This window comes from Rattus norvegicus, chromosome 2 (assembly GCF_021556685.1).
Source record: "Rattus norvegicus strain SHRSP/BbbUtx chromosome 2, alternate assembly SHRSP_T2T, whole genome shotgun sequence".
NCBI lineage: Eukaryota > Metazoa > Chordata > Mammalia > Rodentia > Muridae > Rattus > Rattus norvegicus.
In genome coordinates this window covers 1,933,591-1,953,989 of record NC_141535.1, presented here as the reverse complement: position 1 = coordinate 1,953,989, position 20,399 = coordinate 1,933,591, and the positions used below count along the sequence as shown (strand labels likewise).

General features: G+C 38.8%; 1 protein-coding gene, 1 non-coding gene and 2 pseudogenes across 8 annotated transcripts in view; 1 reads left to right on the top strand and 3 right to left on the bottom strand.

The window, feature by feature from the left end:
• LOC148006609 (uncharacterized) overlaps window positions 1-20,399 on the bottom strand; it is a 2,902,548-nt pseudogene that overhangs the window by 997,834 nt on the left and 1,884,315 nt on the right.
• LOC120101131 (5.8S ribosomal RNA) lies at window positions 50-203 on the bottom strand. Its single transcript, XR_015679259.1, has one exon. It is a non-coding gene; the product is annotated as a 5.8S ribosomal RNA (ribosomal RNA).
• Window positions 3,548-20,399, bottom strand: part of LOC134478874 (uncharacterized) — a 101,562-nt gene continuing 84,710 nt past the window's right edge. The window contains exons 4-7 of one of the 7 annotated variants that reach the window (XR_015672959.1): window positions 12,334-12,421; window positions 11,986-12,014; window positions 7,621-7,725; window positions 3,558-6,045 (exon numbers count right to left, since the gene is read on the bottom strand). Coding sequence is in view for 1 of the 7 variants with exons in the window: in XM_087638929.1 (XP_087495055.1) it covers window positions 8,885-8,985; window positions 11,986-12,014; window positions 12,334-12,421 (218 nt within the window). In the remaining 6 variants the exon portion in view is untranslated. Of the gene's footprint in view, window positions 6,046-7,620; window positions 7,726-8,568; window positions 8,986-9,967; window positions 10,394-11,985; window positions 12,015-12,333; window positions 12,422-20,399 lie in introns of those variants that run through there. The other 6 variants (XR_015672951.1, XR_015672953.1, XR_015672952.1 and 3 more) reach the window with 6 other exon arrangements.
• LOC134485550 (ubiquitin-like) lies at window positions 19,873-20,281 on the top strand (annotated as a pseudogene).

Below are 20,399 nucleotides of genomic sequence, written 5' to 3'. Positions count from 1 at the left end.
CACAAAGGCAATGAAACTACAGGGGGCGTGGCAGCGATTGATCCTCAAAGGCCTCTCAGACAGGGGTAGCCCCAGGAGGAACCCGGGGCCTCAAGTGCGTTCATAGTGTCCATGATCAACGTGTCCTGCAATTCACATTAATTCTCGCAGCTAGCTGCGTTCTTCATCGACGCACGGGCCAAAGTGATCCACCGCTAAGAGTTGTATCGGTATTTGGGGTGTGAGCGGACTCGTATGGGTGCTAACCACAGCATCAGCTCCCCCGCACCCCCTCTAAACCGGAAGAGAGGGGCCAAGGCGAGGCAGCTCCACCTCAGACCCGCCAGTGGGAAACTAAAGAATACATGTGAAAAGAAAAAAAGACAGGGTCGGGAACGGAAAGGAGGGACACACGGGACAAGGGACGCCGTGAACCCAGCACCCGGCAGCGGCCAGCCAATGGGCGGGCAAGTCGGGCTCTCGGGCCCGGACCCCACCGGCGCCCAGAGGGGGACCGCGACACGGCCCCCCGACCGCCGCCTCTGGAAGGGCCGGCGGCTGGAGGGGGCCCGCTGAGTCTCAGGGAGCACCAGGTGGAGGGAGGAAACGGGAATCCCTCCTGCGGACGACCGATGGGCAGTAGGGCGACCCCCTCCCCCGGGGTCTTTAAACTCTCGCGCCGGAACAGGACAGCTAGGTACCCGGACAGGAGCGGGGTGGACACGCGAGGCCCAGAAGGCGGGGCGGGCTGCGAGAGCCCACCCGTGGCACAGGCACCCCCTGCATGCGACAGAGACACCCCGGCACCTTCAGAGCGGGAGAGCTGTGGCAGAGGTGCGGCAGGTGCCGTGAGGAGAGGGAGCGGGTCCCGGCCACCGTGTACTGCACCCCCCACACACCCCCCCCCCCCGTGCACACGAGATGAGATCACGAGCCGGTTCAGAAAGAGGCAGAATGACCTCGGTATGCCGAGGGCCTTGGCTGGCCAGCAGGTAAGGGAGGTGCCGGCGGCGGAGGCAACAGTGGTGGAGTCAGAGGCGGGTGCACGGAGGCAAGGACATAGGCAGAAGAGCAAGGGAGAGAGAGAGAATTGAGGAGGTCCCTCGACGGACCACACCTGACACCCTCCCCGCACCTCTCCTTAACGACCCCCGGCTTTCCCAAAATGCTCACTTGGCCGGCGGCCACGGCACGTGCCACGAATGCGACCGGGACCGGGGGATGCGTCTCCTGGTGAGAGGAGGGACTTACACAGGCCCGAGAAAGGACCAGACACCCCCTCGGCCTTCTCCATTAATGATCCTTCCACTGGTTCACCTACAGAAACCTTGTTATGATTTTTACTTCCTCTAGATAGTCAAGTTCGACCTTCTTCTCAGCCCTCCGACAGGGCCATGGGCTGATCAGGCCTCAATAAACCATTCAATCTCTAGTAGGGAAGGGTGGTGTGTACAAAGGGCAGGGCTTATGACCGGCACTTACTGGGAATTCCTCGTTCATGGAGAATAATTGCAATCCCCGATGTCCATCACGAATGAGGTTCAATGGGTTACCCGCGCCTGCCTTTGTAGGGTAGGCACACACTGAGCCAGTCAGTGTGGCGCTAATGCAGCCCCGGACATCTAAGGGCATCAACCTCCGGTGGCTGAATGCCACTTGTCCCTCTAAGAAGTTGGGGGACGCCGACCTCTCAGGGGGTCGCGTAACTAGTTAGCATGCCAGAGTCTAGTTCGTTATCGGAATTAACCAGACATATCGCTCCACCATCTAAGAATGGCCATGCACCACCACCCACAGAATCGAGAAAGAGCTATCAATCTGTCAATCCTGTCTGTGTCCAGGCCTGGTTAGGATTCCTGTGTTGAGTGAAATTAAGCTGCAGGCTCCACTCCTGGTCATGCCCTTCAGTCAATTCCGTTAAGTTTCAGCTTTGCAACCATACTCCCCCCGGAACCCAAAGACTTTGGTTTCCCAGAAGCTGCTTGACTATCTTGGGAATAACACCGCCGCATCACCACTTGGCATCGGTTTAGTTATGTACCCCCATTTGTTTTTCTTTTTCTTTCTCCATTTCTCTTTCTTTTCCTTTCATTGGGGGAGGGGATTTTTTAATTCACATTTTAAATATGATTTTCCTGATTTGCCCTCTAGAAACCGGCTATTATGTCCCCTCATGCCTCCTGTTCTGAGGGCAGTTCCTCACTCACCCACTCACTCCTTCCAACCTGCCCATTCTGACAGTTCCCTACACTGGGGCATCAAGCCTTGGGTATTTGCTCCCATTGGTGCCTGAAAAGGATATCCTCTGCTTCATATGCAGATGGAGCCATAGGCTCATCCTTGTGTATTCTTTGGATGGTTGTTTAGTCCATGGAAGATCGAGGGCAGGGATTTGGTTGGTTGATATTGTTCTTCTTATGGGGTGGCAAACCCCTTCAACTACTTCAGTTCTTTCTCTAACTCCACTTTTTGGAACCTTGTTCTCAGCTCAATGGTTGACTGCAAGCATTCTCCCTTCTTCCCTCCCTCTCTTCTTCCCTCTCTCCCCACACCGCTCTATGTTTGTATGTTTGTGTGTTTGTGTGTCTCTGTGTATGTGTGTGTGTGTGTGTGTCTGTCTGTCTCCGTCTCTGTCTGTATTCTTTCTAAGTGAATGTCACTTTTCTTTTCTTAGATAAAGTGATGAGATAAGAGTCTTAGCCAACCTATGCAAATACGTCCTTTAGGCTGAGGCCAGAGTTTTTTTCCCTCTGTTCAACTATTTATAGACCTAATACTAGGACCTTCTAGCCTCCATGTAATCCAACCTTCCAAGCTGACTGATTCAATATGGTTTCTCTTGGCATCTTCATGAGTTGTTCTGCTTGGACTCACATTAACTTGGACAATGTGTTACAATCTTCTGGATCCTTCTAATTCTCCAGCTTTTTCTGTTTTTCCCAGTGACTAGTTTGTTCTCTCAGAACCTGAATCTGTAAAATCATGTCCAGAAAGCTTCTGTCAACACATGCCACACAGCACAACTTCTCTTTCTTGCTCTACTTCTCTCTGTCTTTCTTTTGTCTATTTTTTCTCTCTTTCTCTACTCTTGTGTATTCTCTGATTCCTAAGCTGTTCTCATGTGAATTGGGCATATTTTATCTGTGATACATTCTGTCACTTTTTTCTTTGAATTACTACTTTATCAAGCCCTCAATTATATGACACTTTCAAACATGGCTACTTCCTTATAGAAACTAACCTTACAATGTACAATCATTTTGCTAATATTTATCTACCTAGTTCTTACCTGGACCTATTGGTTGTAAAGAATTAACCTTTCAGGATGCCTATATTTATGGCAGAAACTTTCTGACCTGTCATATATGATGTCCTCTGTCTCAAAGATGAGGGTATTAGAATAAAATTATTGTACACATTTTCTAGAAGGTTGAAAGATTCAACTTGAGTCTTATTTTATGATCCCATTAGCAGCCATCAGTCCAAAACACAAAATCACTAAAACAAATCCTAGTTGCATCAGGTAGGGTGGGAAGATATCCCAGTGATTAAGCAGGCAGGAAATGTTAGAGAGACATGGGAAGAAGATTGTTTATTGGTCTATATTTATGGCTTGCTCAGTCTGTGTTTTTATAAAAGCTAGAACAATAAGCCCAGGAGTGGGACAACCTACAGTGAGCTGGGCCCTCCAACAAAATTATTGATCAAGAAAGTGCCCACAGTCTTTTTCATTGGACAATCTTATGAAGAGTTTTTTCTCAGTCAAGATTTCTTCTTCCAAGTTATCTCTAGTTTTATATCATGTTGATAAAAAACCTTCTTATATAGTTTGTAGGTGAGAGTTTGTGGGTGTATATCTCTAAGCTTATGTATTGTAGTGATATCATTAAAAATTTTACAAAAGAATGGCTAATAATAACCTGTGTGTGTGTGTGTGTTTCTTTAATCCCGCAGGTTTTCACCCGATTATCGGTACCGTGTCGGTGCTGTCATTGGGCACCGACAGTGTATGTCAGTGAAATTATGTGTGTATATGTGTTTCTGCATGCCCACAGATATTATATGTATCATAATAGGGTATTAAAGAGGACAATGTCTTAATCTAAAGAAATGTTTTAGATTGTAGCACACACCAGCATGAAAACATTCCTTTTTTGGCATGGAGTAGCAATTCGGCATGCAACAATAAATTATGAACATACTAGGAAGAGTGAAATAGCTCAGTAGGTAAAGATATTTGTTGCCAGGGCAGTTAACCTTGGTTTGGTCCTTGGGACATACACAATGGAAGGAGGAAATGAATGCCATAAATTGGACTCCGTCATCCACATGTGTGCAATCACATGCAGAAACAAGCAAATACTCAACTAAAAGAATCAGAAAATTAGAATTCTATAAATATAGGACTTAAAATATATGCATAAATTAAAGTAAGGAAATAGGTTGACATGAGATATGGTAAGAATTCTGTAAAGCTGATACATACTCAGACTTAGAGAAAGTATCCCTATACATATGTGTGTTCCGTTTCACCCCTTTCTGAAGCAAGAAAAAAATTACATACATGGAATTTCTGCATAGTATTACACAGCAACAGAACATAATATTGAGAATTAAAAGAAGAATACATATATAGTTCATATGAAAGCAACTTGGTCTTGCAGAGATAAGCTAAACAACTCCTGGATACTATAAGTTCAGACTCATGAACATGTACTACTCAGATTGATGAATCAAAAAACTTAAATATGGGGCATGTAGATTCCAGAGACTTTTCCACAGTTGTATTGTGTAACCAGGGTGACCAGACAATAGCACTTGTATTTGTATCACTTAGATTTATAGGGACCTTTCCTTGCATGGTGGAGGAATAGGCATCTACACTGAAATGTACTATATGTAACTAGAGAAATAAAACAAAATGTTCTCCTTTATAACCAAACCATGAATACTACTAGGAGATTCCAGGTTTCTTAGTCACATCGTGAAATAGAATCAAGTGACCTTGTTCCAATATGATATTCTTCATTCTTTCTGAGATATGAAGTAGAGGATGAGAAAAAATACCCCAAAACCTGGGTTTAGGGTAATATATTAGTTAAAAATGTCAAGTGTATGAGTCCAAGGGGAGCTGACATCCATCAGGAGTCCTGGAATACTTCCACTGGACTCTCCACAGTGGTTGCCTGTGTAGGATTTAGTTGCTGAATCAGCACTCATTTTTCAAATGTAGAAGACATCAAAATATAGACAAGAGGGATCATCCTCATATTCATTTACAAAGCACCCCCACAAGTTTTCTATTGTCTTACTTGGAAAGGATAAATTTAAAAGAGTAAAACAATATTATTATACTCAAGGAAAAAGCTTGTGTCAAAGAAACAAAACAACAATTAAAGGCTAAAGTCTATGTTTTTCAATAGAGTGACTATAAGGAAAAGAAGTACACTTTAAGCAGCCATTGTTATCTTCTTCAAATTTTTGGAGCATGGATGTTATAAAATGAATGATAAGATAGAATAACAATGTAGGGTGAGAAGCTAATAGAGAGAGGAGAAGAAATTAAAATCAAAGCAGCTCAGAGCATCAAAGAAGCCTGTGGTAAAATCAAATCTGCAGCAACACAATTGTAAGCAATACCCATTATGGAAAAGTAAAAGACAATGCAAAAGGCACATTAATGTATATGACGGACACTTGTGTCAACTTGGATTTAGATGCCTCTAAATCTGGAGGGGTTTGTCTCCTATCGAGAAGGCAAAATGTTCCCCTTCAGAAATTTGAAGTAGATTGTATAATTTTACCCTCTTTGTCCTAGTAAAAAAAAAATAAGGCCAGAAAATAAATTAAATTGTAAACATGTGTATGTGGGGGCTGTGTCTTTATTAAATTATGTGTGAATATTTGCATGTCTAGGGTTGCCTGCAGAGACTAGAAAAGGAAGAGTATTAGGTCCCTGAAACTGAAATTACCAGTGATTATGAGTCATCTTGTTCTTTGACTCTAACATGGGTCTTCTTCAAAAGTAGTACATGTTCTTACCTTCTCCGTCATCTCTCCAGTCTCCTGTAAAAATAAGTTAAAAAATGATTTCTGTTGCCTAAAGACAAGGAGGCTGAATGAATATAATGATTCTGAGGTTATTTTTAAAGATGAAATTCATTATGATAGACAATGGGCATAATATATCTAAAACTAAAAAAAGATAAAGTGCAAACAATAAGGAACAGTGTGCTGTATGAGAGATGTTGCAGGGTTAAAAATGACATGAAACTTTCTAAAGAGGCTTGAGTCTGCTTATAAGGTCGCAGTACTTTGTATGTACATGTTTATGTAGGGGTACATATGTCTGCAGGTGCATGTCCACAGGTGTGAATAAGGAGGTCAAAGGTGAATGGATATCATTCTCAGTCACTCTCTACTGTATTGATTTTCTGACATGGTCTCAAGCTGACCATGGAATTACCAATATAGCTAGACTGGGGCTCTGTCAAGCCACAGGGTTTCTTTCTTCTCCATTTCACAGGCACCAGGATGATTAGCTTGGAACACAGTCCCATGACTTTTTACATGTTCTCTGGAGACTGCACTCAGATCCTCATGCATGTATCAGAAATAATTTAGCAGAGTTGCTACCTCTTTCTGGCAGTGGCCATGTAGCTGCTGCAAGGAATAGCATATGAGTGCTTCAGTGACAGTATTCTACTGTGGCAATTCCATGGAAACCACTTCTCAGTTGATAAGGTAAATTTGGTGGCCTTTATATTTAGTACCAAGTTTGCATGCCCTACAAGCTCTCCATTTCTTCATTGTACTGCATATAGTCATTATCAAAATTGTATCACTTCATCAGTCATGGACAAGGCCATCTGGAGTCACACTGACTTACACTGTGGATGATTCTACATTTTTCTGAAAACTCTTTCAAGGGATAAAATGTTCGCCACCTCTTTTTGTGTCTATCAATCCTCCTGATGTTACCATAAATCCTGGGAATTTGAGACTTATAATCATATCTGTAGAGAAGTACCCAGTCACACTGAGCAAGTCTGTGTCAGTTGTAGAGAGAGGTAGGTCCTGCTTACAAAACTGTTTTTAAGAAGCTATATCTGATCAGTAGAGACATGGAAAATGCACAGATTATGTGGGATTGATAGAGACTTGAAAATGGCTCTTAGAATGATTACATCTTACAAAGATCTATATAGTAGAAAGATGTCCAGAAGATGTGCTTTGTAAAATGAACTTGTCTGTCTGCAATTAAAAGGGAATTATGATAGGAGATAAATAGGTATAATTTACCAACAAATGTTTAATTAGGCCTCTCACCATGCATAACTATGTAACCATGTTTGCTACCAGACTGGTATGTCTTCATGTTTACAGGACAAGCCTGGCCAGACATCTCTTTTGTCTTGCTGAAATTGTGCTTTTTAATGCAAAATAAGTTTAGGTGGTGACTGATTCAAGGAATGGGAGAAGGAGGAAGGGGAACTATTGGGGGATTTGTGTAAAGATAGAGCTTTTGTAATGTGGATATTATGATTTCTTTTAATAATGTAAGCAATGATATCACTGCTTGGGTAAGCACAATTGTCATTGTATAAATATAGAAGGCTCAAGTTATTTGTGGCCACTTGCCTGAAAATCAAAAGGTGGTCAGTGTCTTCACTTTTGTTAACTCCCCTTCTCCATCTCAGGACCTAAACATTATAGCGAGAACTGGCATTGATATCTTCTTGGTTCCTATATTTTAATTTTTAAAATTTTTTATTAGATATATTTCTTTACTTACATTTCAAACATTATTCCCCTTCCCAATTTCCTGTATATAAGCCGCCATTCCCTCCCATCCCCCTCCCCTATACAGGTATTCCCCCTATACATCCAGTTTATCCCCCCCCATATTCCCCTGCACTGGTGGTCAAACCTTGGCAAGACCAGGGGCTTCCCCTTCCCCTGGTGCCCCAACAAGTCTATTCTCTGCTATATATGCGGTTGGAGTCCTAAATTATTCCATGTATAGTCTTTCGGAACTGGTTTAGGCCCTGGAAGCTCTGTTTGGTTGGCATTGTTGTTTTGATTGGGTTGCATCCTCCTTCAACTGTTTCAATATTTCATCTAATTCCCTCCAAGGGTGTTGCTCTCAGATCAGTGGTTTGCTGATAGCATTGACTTCTGTATTGGACATGCTCTGGATGTGTCTTTCAGGAGAGATCTATATCCGGTTCCTTTCAAGATGCATTTTATAACATCATCGATCTTATCTAGTATACATATATACACATACATATACATATATATACATATATATACACATATATACACATATATACATACACACACATACACACACACACATATATTCACACACACACACACAAACACAAATGAGTATTTACAAACAGATAAGTAAGGTAGAATACATTATTCTTTGTATTATTTTATATTATCATATGTATTTATAACTATGCTCACATAAAGAAAAACTATTGTAAGTAACTAAACATCATTTAAAAGATGGTAAGAAGTAATACGTATCTATATAAGCAATGGAAATGGAGAAAAGTACACAATTACACTGTGAAATTATCTCTTTAAATTGTTTTTAATGAGTTTTTAAATAACCATACCACTAACTTTCAATTTAAGTCCCCAGGAATTAAATTCCTAAAGCATATTGTACCATAACTGACATGGATAAATCCTACCTCATAGTAACTAGTACTTTTTTAAATAGGCAAAGACATATTTGTATCCATGAAAATACATTGTTTCAGGTAGCACAATTTAAATTTTCAATCTCCTCCTTCCTCTCCAGCCTGTCAACAGCCTTATTTTCAAATGTTTTCCTATTTCCCATCCTTTCCTTTTCACTTCCTCAGTCAGGTTCTTCCAATGAAATTTAGGTCTTATATGCAGTATTCCTGCTTAGCATAATCTTCTGTGAATATGTAAGAGATATACTCCTTTCCATGGTCCTTCCTCTTATGTTCATTAATGGACCTGGTGAAATTCAACAAAAACACACTAAGAAGTGAAATAAATGGTATAGTGACTTGTTTTCATATAAATCAAGGATGTAATTACAAAATATTAATTTTAAATTAATAGGCTAAATAGCAGTTTTGTGCTACAACAAATAAAAGCAGTTTTTCAAAAAACAAAACTAAACAAACAAACAAACAAAAAGCAAAAACAGGGTATGTTGCAAAACAAAGCAGGTGAGCCCTAAACTATGACATTTAGGAAGCAGATTTTGTTCTGAAAATATTTCCGCCTATATTAATGGAACCAAGATCATACATGCTTCAGAAGCAAGAAGTATACCATTTGAGTGTGCACAGTATTGTAATCTGTATTGACAATAAGTCAATATTAGTTCCTAAATCCTATTTGAGCTGATATAAAGGTAGGGGAAGAAAAGTATGAAAATGGCGGCCACCACATTCTCAAAGCAGAAAAGGTAAGATATTCCAAAAACAGGTAGAAAACGTTTACTGGGAGTCTAATCCTGATGCTGAAACCAAAGAACCGGAAAAGAAAGTCATACACCATCATCTCTGATGACCGTAGGTGCACAAGGCATTAATAAAATACGTGTAAACCAAATGCAGTAACACAAACAGATTTCTCATTAGGTTTAAGGCAACTTCATCCCAGAGATGGAGGAAAGCGTCAATACATGAGAATTAACATAATCTACCACATAAGTACAAGTACCACCCTATGGCATACATAAAAGACCTTTGATAAAATACAGCCTCCATTTGTGAGGAAAGTCCTGCAGAGAATAGGGATACAAGGGATTTATCTCAACTTGATGAAGGCAATATACAGCTAAAGTCATCCAAAAGAGAGAATAATTCAAAGTACTTGTGTTGGAATCAGGACCAAGACTAGGATGTTCACTTTTCTCACTTCTCAACATACTTCTTACAGTGTCAAGCAATTAAACAAATCAAGGTAATGAAGCAAATACAAATGAGAAGGGAAGAAATCAATATATGTTTATTTTCAGGTTTTAAGATTCTATACATAAAAACTAAATCATAAAAAAAAAACTCCTAGGGCTGATAAATATGGATAAAAGTTGAAAAACACAGAGTTAAAGCACAGGAATCAGTATCCTTTTTAATATACAAAAGACAAACACAGAAAGCAAGGGGACAATACTATTCTCAATAAACTAAAACAAAACAAAACAACAACAAAATACTTGAAATAAATATGACAAAGGAATGTGTGCCATGAAAACTGTAAAACACTAAAGAAATTCACTGAACATATTCCTGCTTAAGAAACAGCTAGAGGTGTTTCTTGCCCTCTTGCTAAGAGCAGAAGAATAAATAATACTCTGTTAGTACTCAGTGGCTTCCGGGTTTTTTCTTAACATTCACATCACCACAGAGAACTACAAACAAATAAGAAACCTCTTAAGTTATTGAGAAGCAAATCCCAAGCTTCATGCATTTTTCATGTAAATAAAATAAATTATTTATCAAGTTTAAAATGGAGATAGGATGTAGTATGCACCCTCCCCCCCCACGCCCCCCTCCCCCACCCCGATTACCACAGTCGTGTGGATGTTACTTAGTGTGACAGCTCCAAAGACTATGTGTCCTGAGGACTTGATGCTGTTATGCTGTTATCAAGTTCTGATCTGTTCACTGCCAGCAAGTTCCTCATAATCTAAGAATTATGGGAAAATTCTAAGGTGCCTCAAATCACTCACTGGCCAACACATCTGGCACTAACAATTGATTTCTTATGCACATTTTTGCCCTCAGCTTCCTGATGAGATTTATTAAGAATTGCTCTTGAGTAGATACTCATTCTGAGGATTTAAAGTAGATATGACTGATTTTTATATAAGTGGTTACATCTGTGAGTCTTTTAAGAATACTTTTTAAGGATAAATAATGAAATAATTACTCCTGTCTTTGTCTAGAAGAAAACTAAAACAATTACATTGCAATTTAATGCTGCTTGAAAGATTTGGCTGGGATATATAAGTGATGGAACAAAGAATAAAGCACAAGGGTTAGGGCATCCATCAACTATGTGTATCTGTTAAGGCTTGTGTATGATGAGCTGGAACACTGTTCCTTCTACCATCAACTCTGTGTGTGTGTGTGTGTGTGTGTGTGTGTGTGTGTGTGTGTGTGTGTGTGTGTGTGTGTGTGAATTTTCTCTCTTCCCTGGTCTTTCTCACTGACCCCAAGGAGTTAAGAGTTCATAGGTTTTTCGCTGATCAGAGAGAGTGCCAACCCCCAGTAACTTAAGCTTTGCTCCCTCAGAAAACTGTCTGTTGAGTAACATCTCGAGTCGCTGGCTGCCTGTTGCAGCATCCCCATAGGTGTCTGGATCCACCCCAATCAAGAGCTTTAAGCACTGACTCCCAATGGCTGCCTGCCTCATTTTACCCACCACACAGATGCCAACATTGGTCATCAGCAATAGTAGAAAATTGTTTACTTTTAATTTAAAAGGAAATCGAGTTTCATCTTAATTTTCTGTGTGTTTTCTTGAATATATGTGACTGTGTCCGTGAAGAGACAGACTGCCCAGAAGGGCAGTTATGAACAGTTGTGAGGCGAGTTTTTCTTATTTGTAAAGACTGACGAATAATGCCTCGCCAATGCCATTCAAATAAAAAAAGAAAAAGAAAAAGAAAAATATAGCTTTCAATTTCTTATCATTTTATACCTCAAGGAAGCTAAACATGACAATGCCTATTACTATTATTATTATTATTATTATTATTATTATTATTATTATTATTATTATGGTTTTCACCGGAGGTCCACTAGGGACTATTATGTTATTTAAAATTCTTTACATGGTAGTATAGATGAAGGACTCAGACTAAAATATTTCCTTTGTAATATATATTTCATAAGTGGAAATTGTAGAACTGACTTGCTAGGCTTAATCTTTCTAAAAATATAAAAAAAATCAACTATCCATTAAGAAATAGAACTCACTTAGCTTCTCCATACCTACCTTCATAGCCACAAGAAGCAATTTCATCTCTAGAAAAAAACAGAAGCAATTCAATTTCTTTGCGTAGAATTGGGATTCTTACTCACTGATGAATCTGATATTAGGTCTGCATTAAAATAAGATTTAATCATTATGTTAAAATATATTTTCCATAAATGTTGTTAAGGAAATATGGTTTCTATTATTTTCAGGTGCAAATATTTAGGTTCCAAACACCTGCACGAATGGCCATACTTAGTACAAAAACTAGTAAAATTGATTTTTTATTTTTCAGCAGTGTTCAGACAAAAACGCGTCACTATAAACTCACAGTATCATGTTTTAATAAATGTAAACCATTCTGTTTACCTTGTCAGAAAGTCCCTGGGGTAGGCAAGGGTGGAAGTGGTAAGGAGGATGAAGACCATCTCCTTGCTTAGGAGAACTATGCAGCTCACTATAACAGGAAAAACAGAAAAGAAGTTTCTTGGAATGGTTATTTTTTCTTTCCTAAAAGAACTTTCTATAGAACTTACAACTAATATGTTAAAGAAATTTCAAGTTTCTGCCAGCCATTTGATTAAACAAAAACTTACTAATCATTTTTAGGAAGTTTGGTTTCCTGTTTCCCATATCCAGAAACTAAATCAGTGTAGCTTGATAATCTCATCTATACACTACATCCATACCCATATGCGTGCGCGCGCGCACACACACACACACACACAAATATATGCACATTATGTAAACATTTTTATATACTATAATGACACTTTATCTTAAACATTAAAGTTTTTCTTTTACGCACAGGTAAAAACAGTCTAACAGCATTATTTTCTACTTGTCATGAAACAAGTGCACCTTCAACTAAAAAACCTGAGCTCAATTTGTCAGTAGTAACTGCTTTACAGAACATAATTCCAGTTTCGATAGAAAAACAGCTTACCAGCATTTGTAATATCCAAACCAAATTTGCAATCTCACCCAGATGTATAAATGTGCCCGGCACCTGAACCATAAAGAAGTCCATTAATAATGGATGAGTATATTAAAGAAATTGGTCATTGCTGTCGATAATACTATTAGGTTAAGCATGATGTGTGCTTTTATAGAACTTTTTCTGCTACAAACAACACTGTTAGTAAAGCAAGACCCAAATCTATCACTTTAGCTAATTCCAAACAAAGCTATTCTGTGTACACTGCAGTAGCACAGAGGTTAAAAAACTACTCACTGCCTCTTTTTCACACATATTGAAACACCTCACTGCTCTATGAAAAACAGCAAAGTTATTGCACCACCAGAAATGCACAGTACAATATCTAACTTCATTTCAGTAGAGCATGAGACTTAATCTCATGGTCAAAGGCACCAATTAAAAAAGGAATTAAACACTCTAACTAGTCCAAATAAAAGACACACAATCCAGGTACTTTATTTACAAGTCATAAGCCTAATTGGGCAGGTTTACAGCTATACTAACCTATTTCCATGCCATAATGTCCCTTGTTACTTGCTGTTTTTCCAGGCCATATGCTCAGGGTCCATCTCCTCACATGATGGCTTCCTCCTCCCTTGGTCTCCTCTCTCTTGAGACCCTCCAATCCATCCTCAATCCCACCTTTCTTCTTCTATTGCCTAATCTCAGACTCTATCCATTTTTGATGAGTTAAACTAAGAAGCAAAGTTTACAAAGCATCACTTGGGGTACTTGAGGATCTGCTCCTCAGGGCTTCCAGATCTTGGGAGCCAGTATGTAGGGAGCATTTAAATACAAGAAGCACCATGCCAACCACACCAGTAACTTTTCCTTATCTGACCAATAACCATCAACATCTTTACCTAATACGCAGCCCATACAGATATTTTCATATCCTAGCACCCATAGCTATGGCTTCTGGTAAAATGTAAGTACGTGTCACATTCTTACAAACTCAAGACAAACTGAGCAGATCATCCAGTGTTTTCACAACAGTCCACTATTTAATCTGCAAGAATTTAAGGGTCATCAATAACAAACCAACAGAAAATGCCACTAAGCAAAGACAACAGCCATGATATATTATATTCCAAAGTTACAACCATGAATTAAGCTTTAAAAGGAAGTTATTACATAACCGTTATATTTTAAAGACTTTTAAAATAAGAATCTCACTTGGAAATAATGCATAGTTCATCTTTGACTACTGAGTGTGGGCCATGCATCCCCACTGCCATGGCCTTAGAGGCAACACCAAAGTGTTCCTCTTCACTGGGCTAGCTGACCTGCTCCACAGTGCAGCAGAGTGCATGGGTCTCTCCACAAGCAGAGTGAGCTACTCTATGTGAGATTCGTGAAAATACAAGGATATACACTCCTCTCTGGAGGGCAAACTAGACAAGCACATGGAGAAAGGATGTGGAGGAATAGTTGGAGAAATCAGAGACCAGGACACAAAATTTTGAAAGAGTAATCACTGAGACTCAGTCTGTGACTAATAGAATTTAAATTGTTGCTCTTGTAGAATGAAAAGTAAAGTTGCTAACAGGGCAGAAAACATCTGCATCCTGGGAATCCAGGAAGGGTTTGTAAAAGGCCCCAAACATGTGCAGAGATTAAATAGCTCTAAACAGAATCATCAAAGAGATGATTCAGGAAACAGCACACAAAGGAAGTCACAGATGGATCAAATGCTCTGGTTACATTGACCTAATTTCTTAATATAAGGAACAAGAAATCAGTTTCCAAAAAACACGAAAGATGCTTCATCTGACAATACAAGTCAATATTAGACCTAATTTTTATAGAGCTAATGTGTAGAAGTCAAAGATACTAACTTCTAAAATGACTCTTAGTACATTTAATTTTTGTGTAATGTCTAATAATGACTCAGAGAATGTGATATTGGAAAAAAGTAGAAGAAAGGCATTTGAAAAGGAGTTTTAGGCACAGGTTTGGTTGTAAATTTAGTAAAAGACAATCTAGTCCTTCTATATCTAGCAAATACTTTTACAGGCTCCAAATGGGTCAAAGACCTTAAGATACAAAAATGAATGTCATAAAGTTAAAACAAGAATATAGTATCAAGGTATTATGACCACTTTTTTAAAGGAAAGGAATATTTCATTTTGTGGAACTTAAACATTTCCTCTAATATTTGACTTCTGGTGGCCCATCCAAAAGAAATGAAAAAGATATGAATTATAAAAGGATGTCAAATATTTTAAAAATCCAGTGGTTAATAAGATGCAGCTAATTAAGTAAGCAAAGAAAATATTCTGCTGCAAAACCATGCTTGGCCAGCCAGTGATGGAAAGCAAGACAAAAGACGATTAGTTTCCTGCAATTTTCAAAGAACAAGCACCTTCCCAGGTCAAAATCTAGATGGAGACTATTAAAACAAGCAGCTGACTTGGCGTCTACCCACCAGACTGAGCAACAAAGGAACTTAGAAACACCACCAAACATGCACAACAGTTTTTTTTCCCTCATTTTGACAGATGTTCACTAAGTATTTTCTTAGTGTTCAGCATGGGGCACGTACTGTGTACTTCCTTCACTTACACGTCCCTTGCTTTCTAGAACTTAAATTTTTATCTATTTAATAATACAAAGAAGGAAATTCAGAAAGAAAAAGCAACATGGTACACAAGTATGCTGAAGAAACTGACCACAAGCAATGAAACAAAGACTCAACAAGCTCAAGAAGTTATCCCAAGATCTACTGACACAAATCACTAATCTCAAAATTTTCTGAAAACATTTAACAGCTAATAAGAGCCCTAGAAAACTTGAAAAACTGAAACACATATAAATTTTAAATGTGTGTCTACAATCACCCTTCCCGGTGCACCGTGTAAGCAGATGATGGCAACTAAGAAAGACTAATTCCTGAAAAGAAATCCAGATGGCCAGATTCTGTTTTGCCTCAACAGGGTCATTTCTAAAATAACTATTGTTTTTTTTAAATCTGACAAAACAGGAAACAGAAGTACTGGGATAAAACCAAAATCTAGATCCTTTCTACTGTGCTATATGTCTATCTTCTCGTTAATGTGTTCCTAAAACTATGATTTCTTTTAATATTTGTGGTTTTACAATTTATTCTACAAGGAAACCAATAGGAAAGACTTGCCAATTTCTTTGGAACTGTAATGCAAGGTAGTAAAACAAATGAAGATCTTGTGATTGTAAAGGACTAATTTTCCAAGACGGTTATGGAAATATGTTTTCTAAGAAACCAACTCACTCAAATGAGGCATTTAGACTCTGGTTACAATAGTGGTTGTGTCCTTCCTTGAGCGGGGTTCCCTGCTCTGTAGCCTTCCCTTGAAAGTTCTGTTCTCTTGGTGTCATCTCCTGAAAGCCGAGGTTAGGTACCACGGTGTCTGCTTTTAAGTTCTATAAAATACTGAAGAATATAAACTTCAGTGTCTGCATGGTGGCATAAGCCAAATTGCTAATAGCTCATCTAGTTAATATGAAAAAATCATGCTTTCACTCCCAACCTAATTTGGTATTGAGTTCCAGGTGAACATCATCCTCCAGTTCCAGAAATCAAAACTATACAGTGGTCAATCCTCAGCTTTAGATTTTGTTTGGATTCATGTTGTCACTTGTGGAAGTTTGGACCTGGTTCTTCCTCCCAGACCCATGCATCCAGAAATAAGACGGTGACTCAAAATATATTAACAAATACCTTGGCCAGAGAGCTAGACTCTTCTCTGACAAATTCTAACCCACTTACTCAAATCTACATTCCGCCATGTGGCTCATTACATGTGCCCAGGAACCACGGGTCTGTCTGGTCACATTTTCCAGGGCAAGTCTCTCCGACCTGGCTCTATCCCAGAATTCTTTCTGCCTTCCGGATGTCCCACCTTCTATTCTATCCTTTCCTATAGGCCATAATTTTTTTTTTAACTGAAAGGTGATATATCCATACAAATGCACAAGATACTCTCTCTACAGTCGCTAGCATTCTTAAAGCCTTCAAAGAGCCAATTATTCCAATTCTACTTTTACTTCTAATGCACCAACACCAACACCAACATTCAGAGACCATCCATGGGAGGACTATTGCTTTAAAGAACTCATGTGCACCTGTTTTTCCTTTCAGTTTATTCTGGTAATAATGCCACTCCAGCAGGGTGTTAGCATCAGGATGAAAAGGTGTTCTATGTAGACCAGGCTGGCCGGGAATTCATAGAGGTTCACCTGCTAGGATTAAAAGCTTGCTCCACAAACATGGCTCTGATGAACTGACTCAATCTAACAGCAGCAGAGTCAGTTTTCTGTAGCCTTTGATTTCTTACAATGAAAAACAGGCAACTCGGATACCAGGTTCAGATTGTAGGAGAAGAAAATGAGACAAAAAACTACAATCAGACTTTTGTAATTCTGGTATAAGTAGGTATAAATAGATTTAGAGAGCAGGGGGCTCAGAACAAAGAGACATATAACACACAAGCTCTCCTGCCTCACTACATAAGTCAGACAAAAGAACAATAGACCAGAAGGTAAGTGTCCCTAGCCTAAAATCAATTCCTTTACATTCAAAAAAATCCCTTTCAGAGCTGAGTCAAAACTACCTAGGTATAGGTACTATACCTAGGTATAGGTATAGTTACTTCCCAACTAAAGTCTTGTTGGGAATCTAGAATTTTCTAGTATTTTCACATAAGGGAAAAACTGACGTTCAAACGAAACTGCAAATGTAGCTATCTTGTCCAGAAAGAACTAAAGAAAAATGCTAAATAAATGCTTCTAATACGAGTAAGTAGTACACACATAAACCTGAAATTTCATTTGCAAAACAGACTGCCCAGTTGACTCAACTCAATGATACAGAATTATCCAAAACCCAGAAGTTATTATGTTTACCTACATTAAGGGAGGAGAGTTATTTGAACAGAAGAGAAAGTCTGAAGACACAGTATAGCAGAAAATTCCCCTTAATGAGCAATAAAATGATATAGAAAATATCCAGAAACTCTCACCTATATGAGATAACAGAGTCCTATATTTAACACACTCTCCTCTGTATATTTCAACATACACTAATGCAGTAGGATTCTAATTTCTCAATACCTGTGATAATAAGGGGTAGCCAATTTGAACAAATGAATAAATTTAATTGAGAAAAAAGAAAATACTTTTGAAAGAATATATTGTTATCATTTCAGACACACACACACACACAGACACACAGACACACAGACATATACATACATACACACTCTCTCTTATGTATCAATTTTTTTAAACAAACAAGAATACAGATCGTTAAGATCTCTTATACTTCTTACACCCAGGAGACAAAGAAGAAAACAGTATCAACATGCCTTCCAGAGCTCTGATGTCTGGGTGCCCTCAATACTGACATAATGCCTAAACGGAAAAAAAAGAGTATTCAAACTCAAACTAATTCTTCTCATTAAAGACATATTTAGTCAATTTTAAAAAATCACATTTAAGAATAATGTTAACATAATGTAGAATATATTATGGACTGTACACCACTTTAATAGATGAATTTCCATTTCTTCAGTTTTCTGATAGAATGGTAAATCATTTCTAACAATAGCATAGCATTATTTCCTATTCTACATTCTAACCTTCTTCCTTTAAGATTATAATTTTATAAGATAAATCTTATTATACAATTTAGTTATGTGTAGTTTCACCAATTTAGCTTTGATAAACTCCATTCTGCACAACTCTACAAATTTTATTTAATGAAACAATTACAATGGCTACTACTACCCAATGTTGTTGATAAGTAATAAAACACAAGAGGATTACAAGGAGTTAGATTAATTCTCACAACACTATAGGGAAAAATTACTATCACCCACAACTTTTATATTAGTAATATAAGTTCAACAGCTGGTGAGTGCCCAAATTGGAATTTATTTCCAGTCAGTCTGATTTCCAAGCTCTTAAATTATCACACTTGTTGTTATAGAAATCTCTTTGTAATGAAGTACCCACCACACCCATCAAAATACAGCACACAAAACTAAAACAGTTCCACTTAGTGAGATTTAATGGGAGAACAAGACAATTGAAAGGGGCGAGAGAAAGAAGAGAAAAGAATGAAGAGAAGAAAGAGCATGAGGGCAGAAGAAGTCTGCCTTTCATTTGGAATATGACATAACTACTCCCACGTGGAGTTGGGATTTGGACCAAAGGAATACTGGGAAAGTAGGGCTGTTTCCATGTCAACAGTTACCAAATAGTGTTGCTGCTCAAGGCAATTCCTGATACCAACAATACTGCTGTTATAATTCGACATATTTCAAAAAGAAGTTTACAAAAAACCAAAGTCTATATACACAGGGAATTGTTCTTTCATTATAAGCTGTTACTAGTTCTACCCCATGACTATTATATTTATGGAGATGAAAGTAAATATTATCTCATAAGGAAAATTACTGACTTACAATGACCAGAGATTGTTAATAAGGATTATTATAACCCAACTATTAGGATAAGACTACTTTATAATAACATTACTTCTAATAATCCCCCTGGTGTTCCAAAATATGATGTTACAGGTCCTATAACTGCCACCCATTTCTACGTGTCTCAAGCTCTGGCCGAATCTTTCGTGCACTGTGACAGCCAATTCTGTGAAAAACTGACTCATAAAAGGCCAGTGAAAGAAGAACACAGACTGGAAACAATTACTAAAAAGTCTATTTAGTCCCAAATCAAAGTACACCTGCCTGTTAAGAGAGAGCAAGCAGTGAAGATCCAGATAAATATATTGAAAATGCAAATCATACCAGCCCTCAACAAACACCGAGAAGTCAACAAAATGATCTAAGTATTAAAAAGAAAAAACAAAACAAACAAACAAAAAAACCCAAAAGCCCCAACCCACTCTTTCTCTTCAACAAGGAGGCCAAATAGCAGATGCCAACATGCAGATCTTCATGAAGACCCTAATGGGCAAGACCATTACTCTTGAGATTGAGCCCAGTGACACCATCAATAATGATCCAAGACAAGGAAGGCATCCCACCGACCAGCAGGGCAGATATTCGCTGGCAAACATTTGGAGGATGGGCACACCTTGTCCAACTACAACATCCAGAAAGAGTCCACCTTCCACCTGGTGCTGCGTCTGCACGGTGGCATCATCGAGTCATCCCTTTGTCGCCTTGTCCAGAATTACAATTGTGACAAGATGATCTGCCACAAGTGCTACTCATGCCTGCACACAGTGTAGTCAACTGCTACAAGAAGTTCAGCCACACCAACAACCTGAGCCCCAAAGAAGGTCAAATAAGGCTGGGGCCATACCTGGCCTGTGACCCTGTGACCAAATAAAATCCATTGACTTGTGCAAAGAAAAAAAAAGAGAGAGAGAGGGAGAGAATGACAAAGAAAAATATCAAGCTGGGCACAGGACTTAAACCCTAGCATTCAGAGACAGAGGGCAGGCACA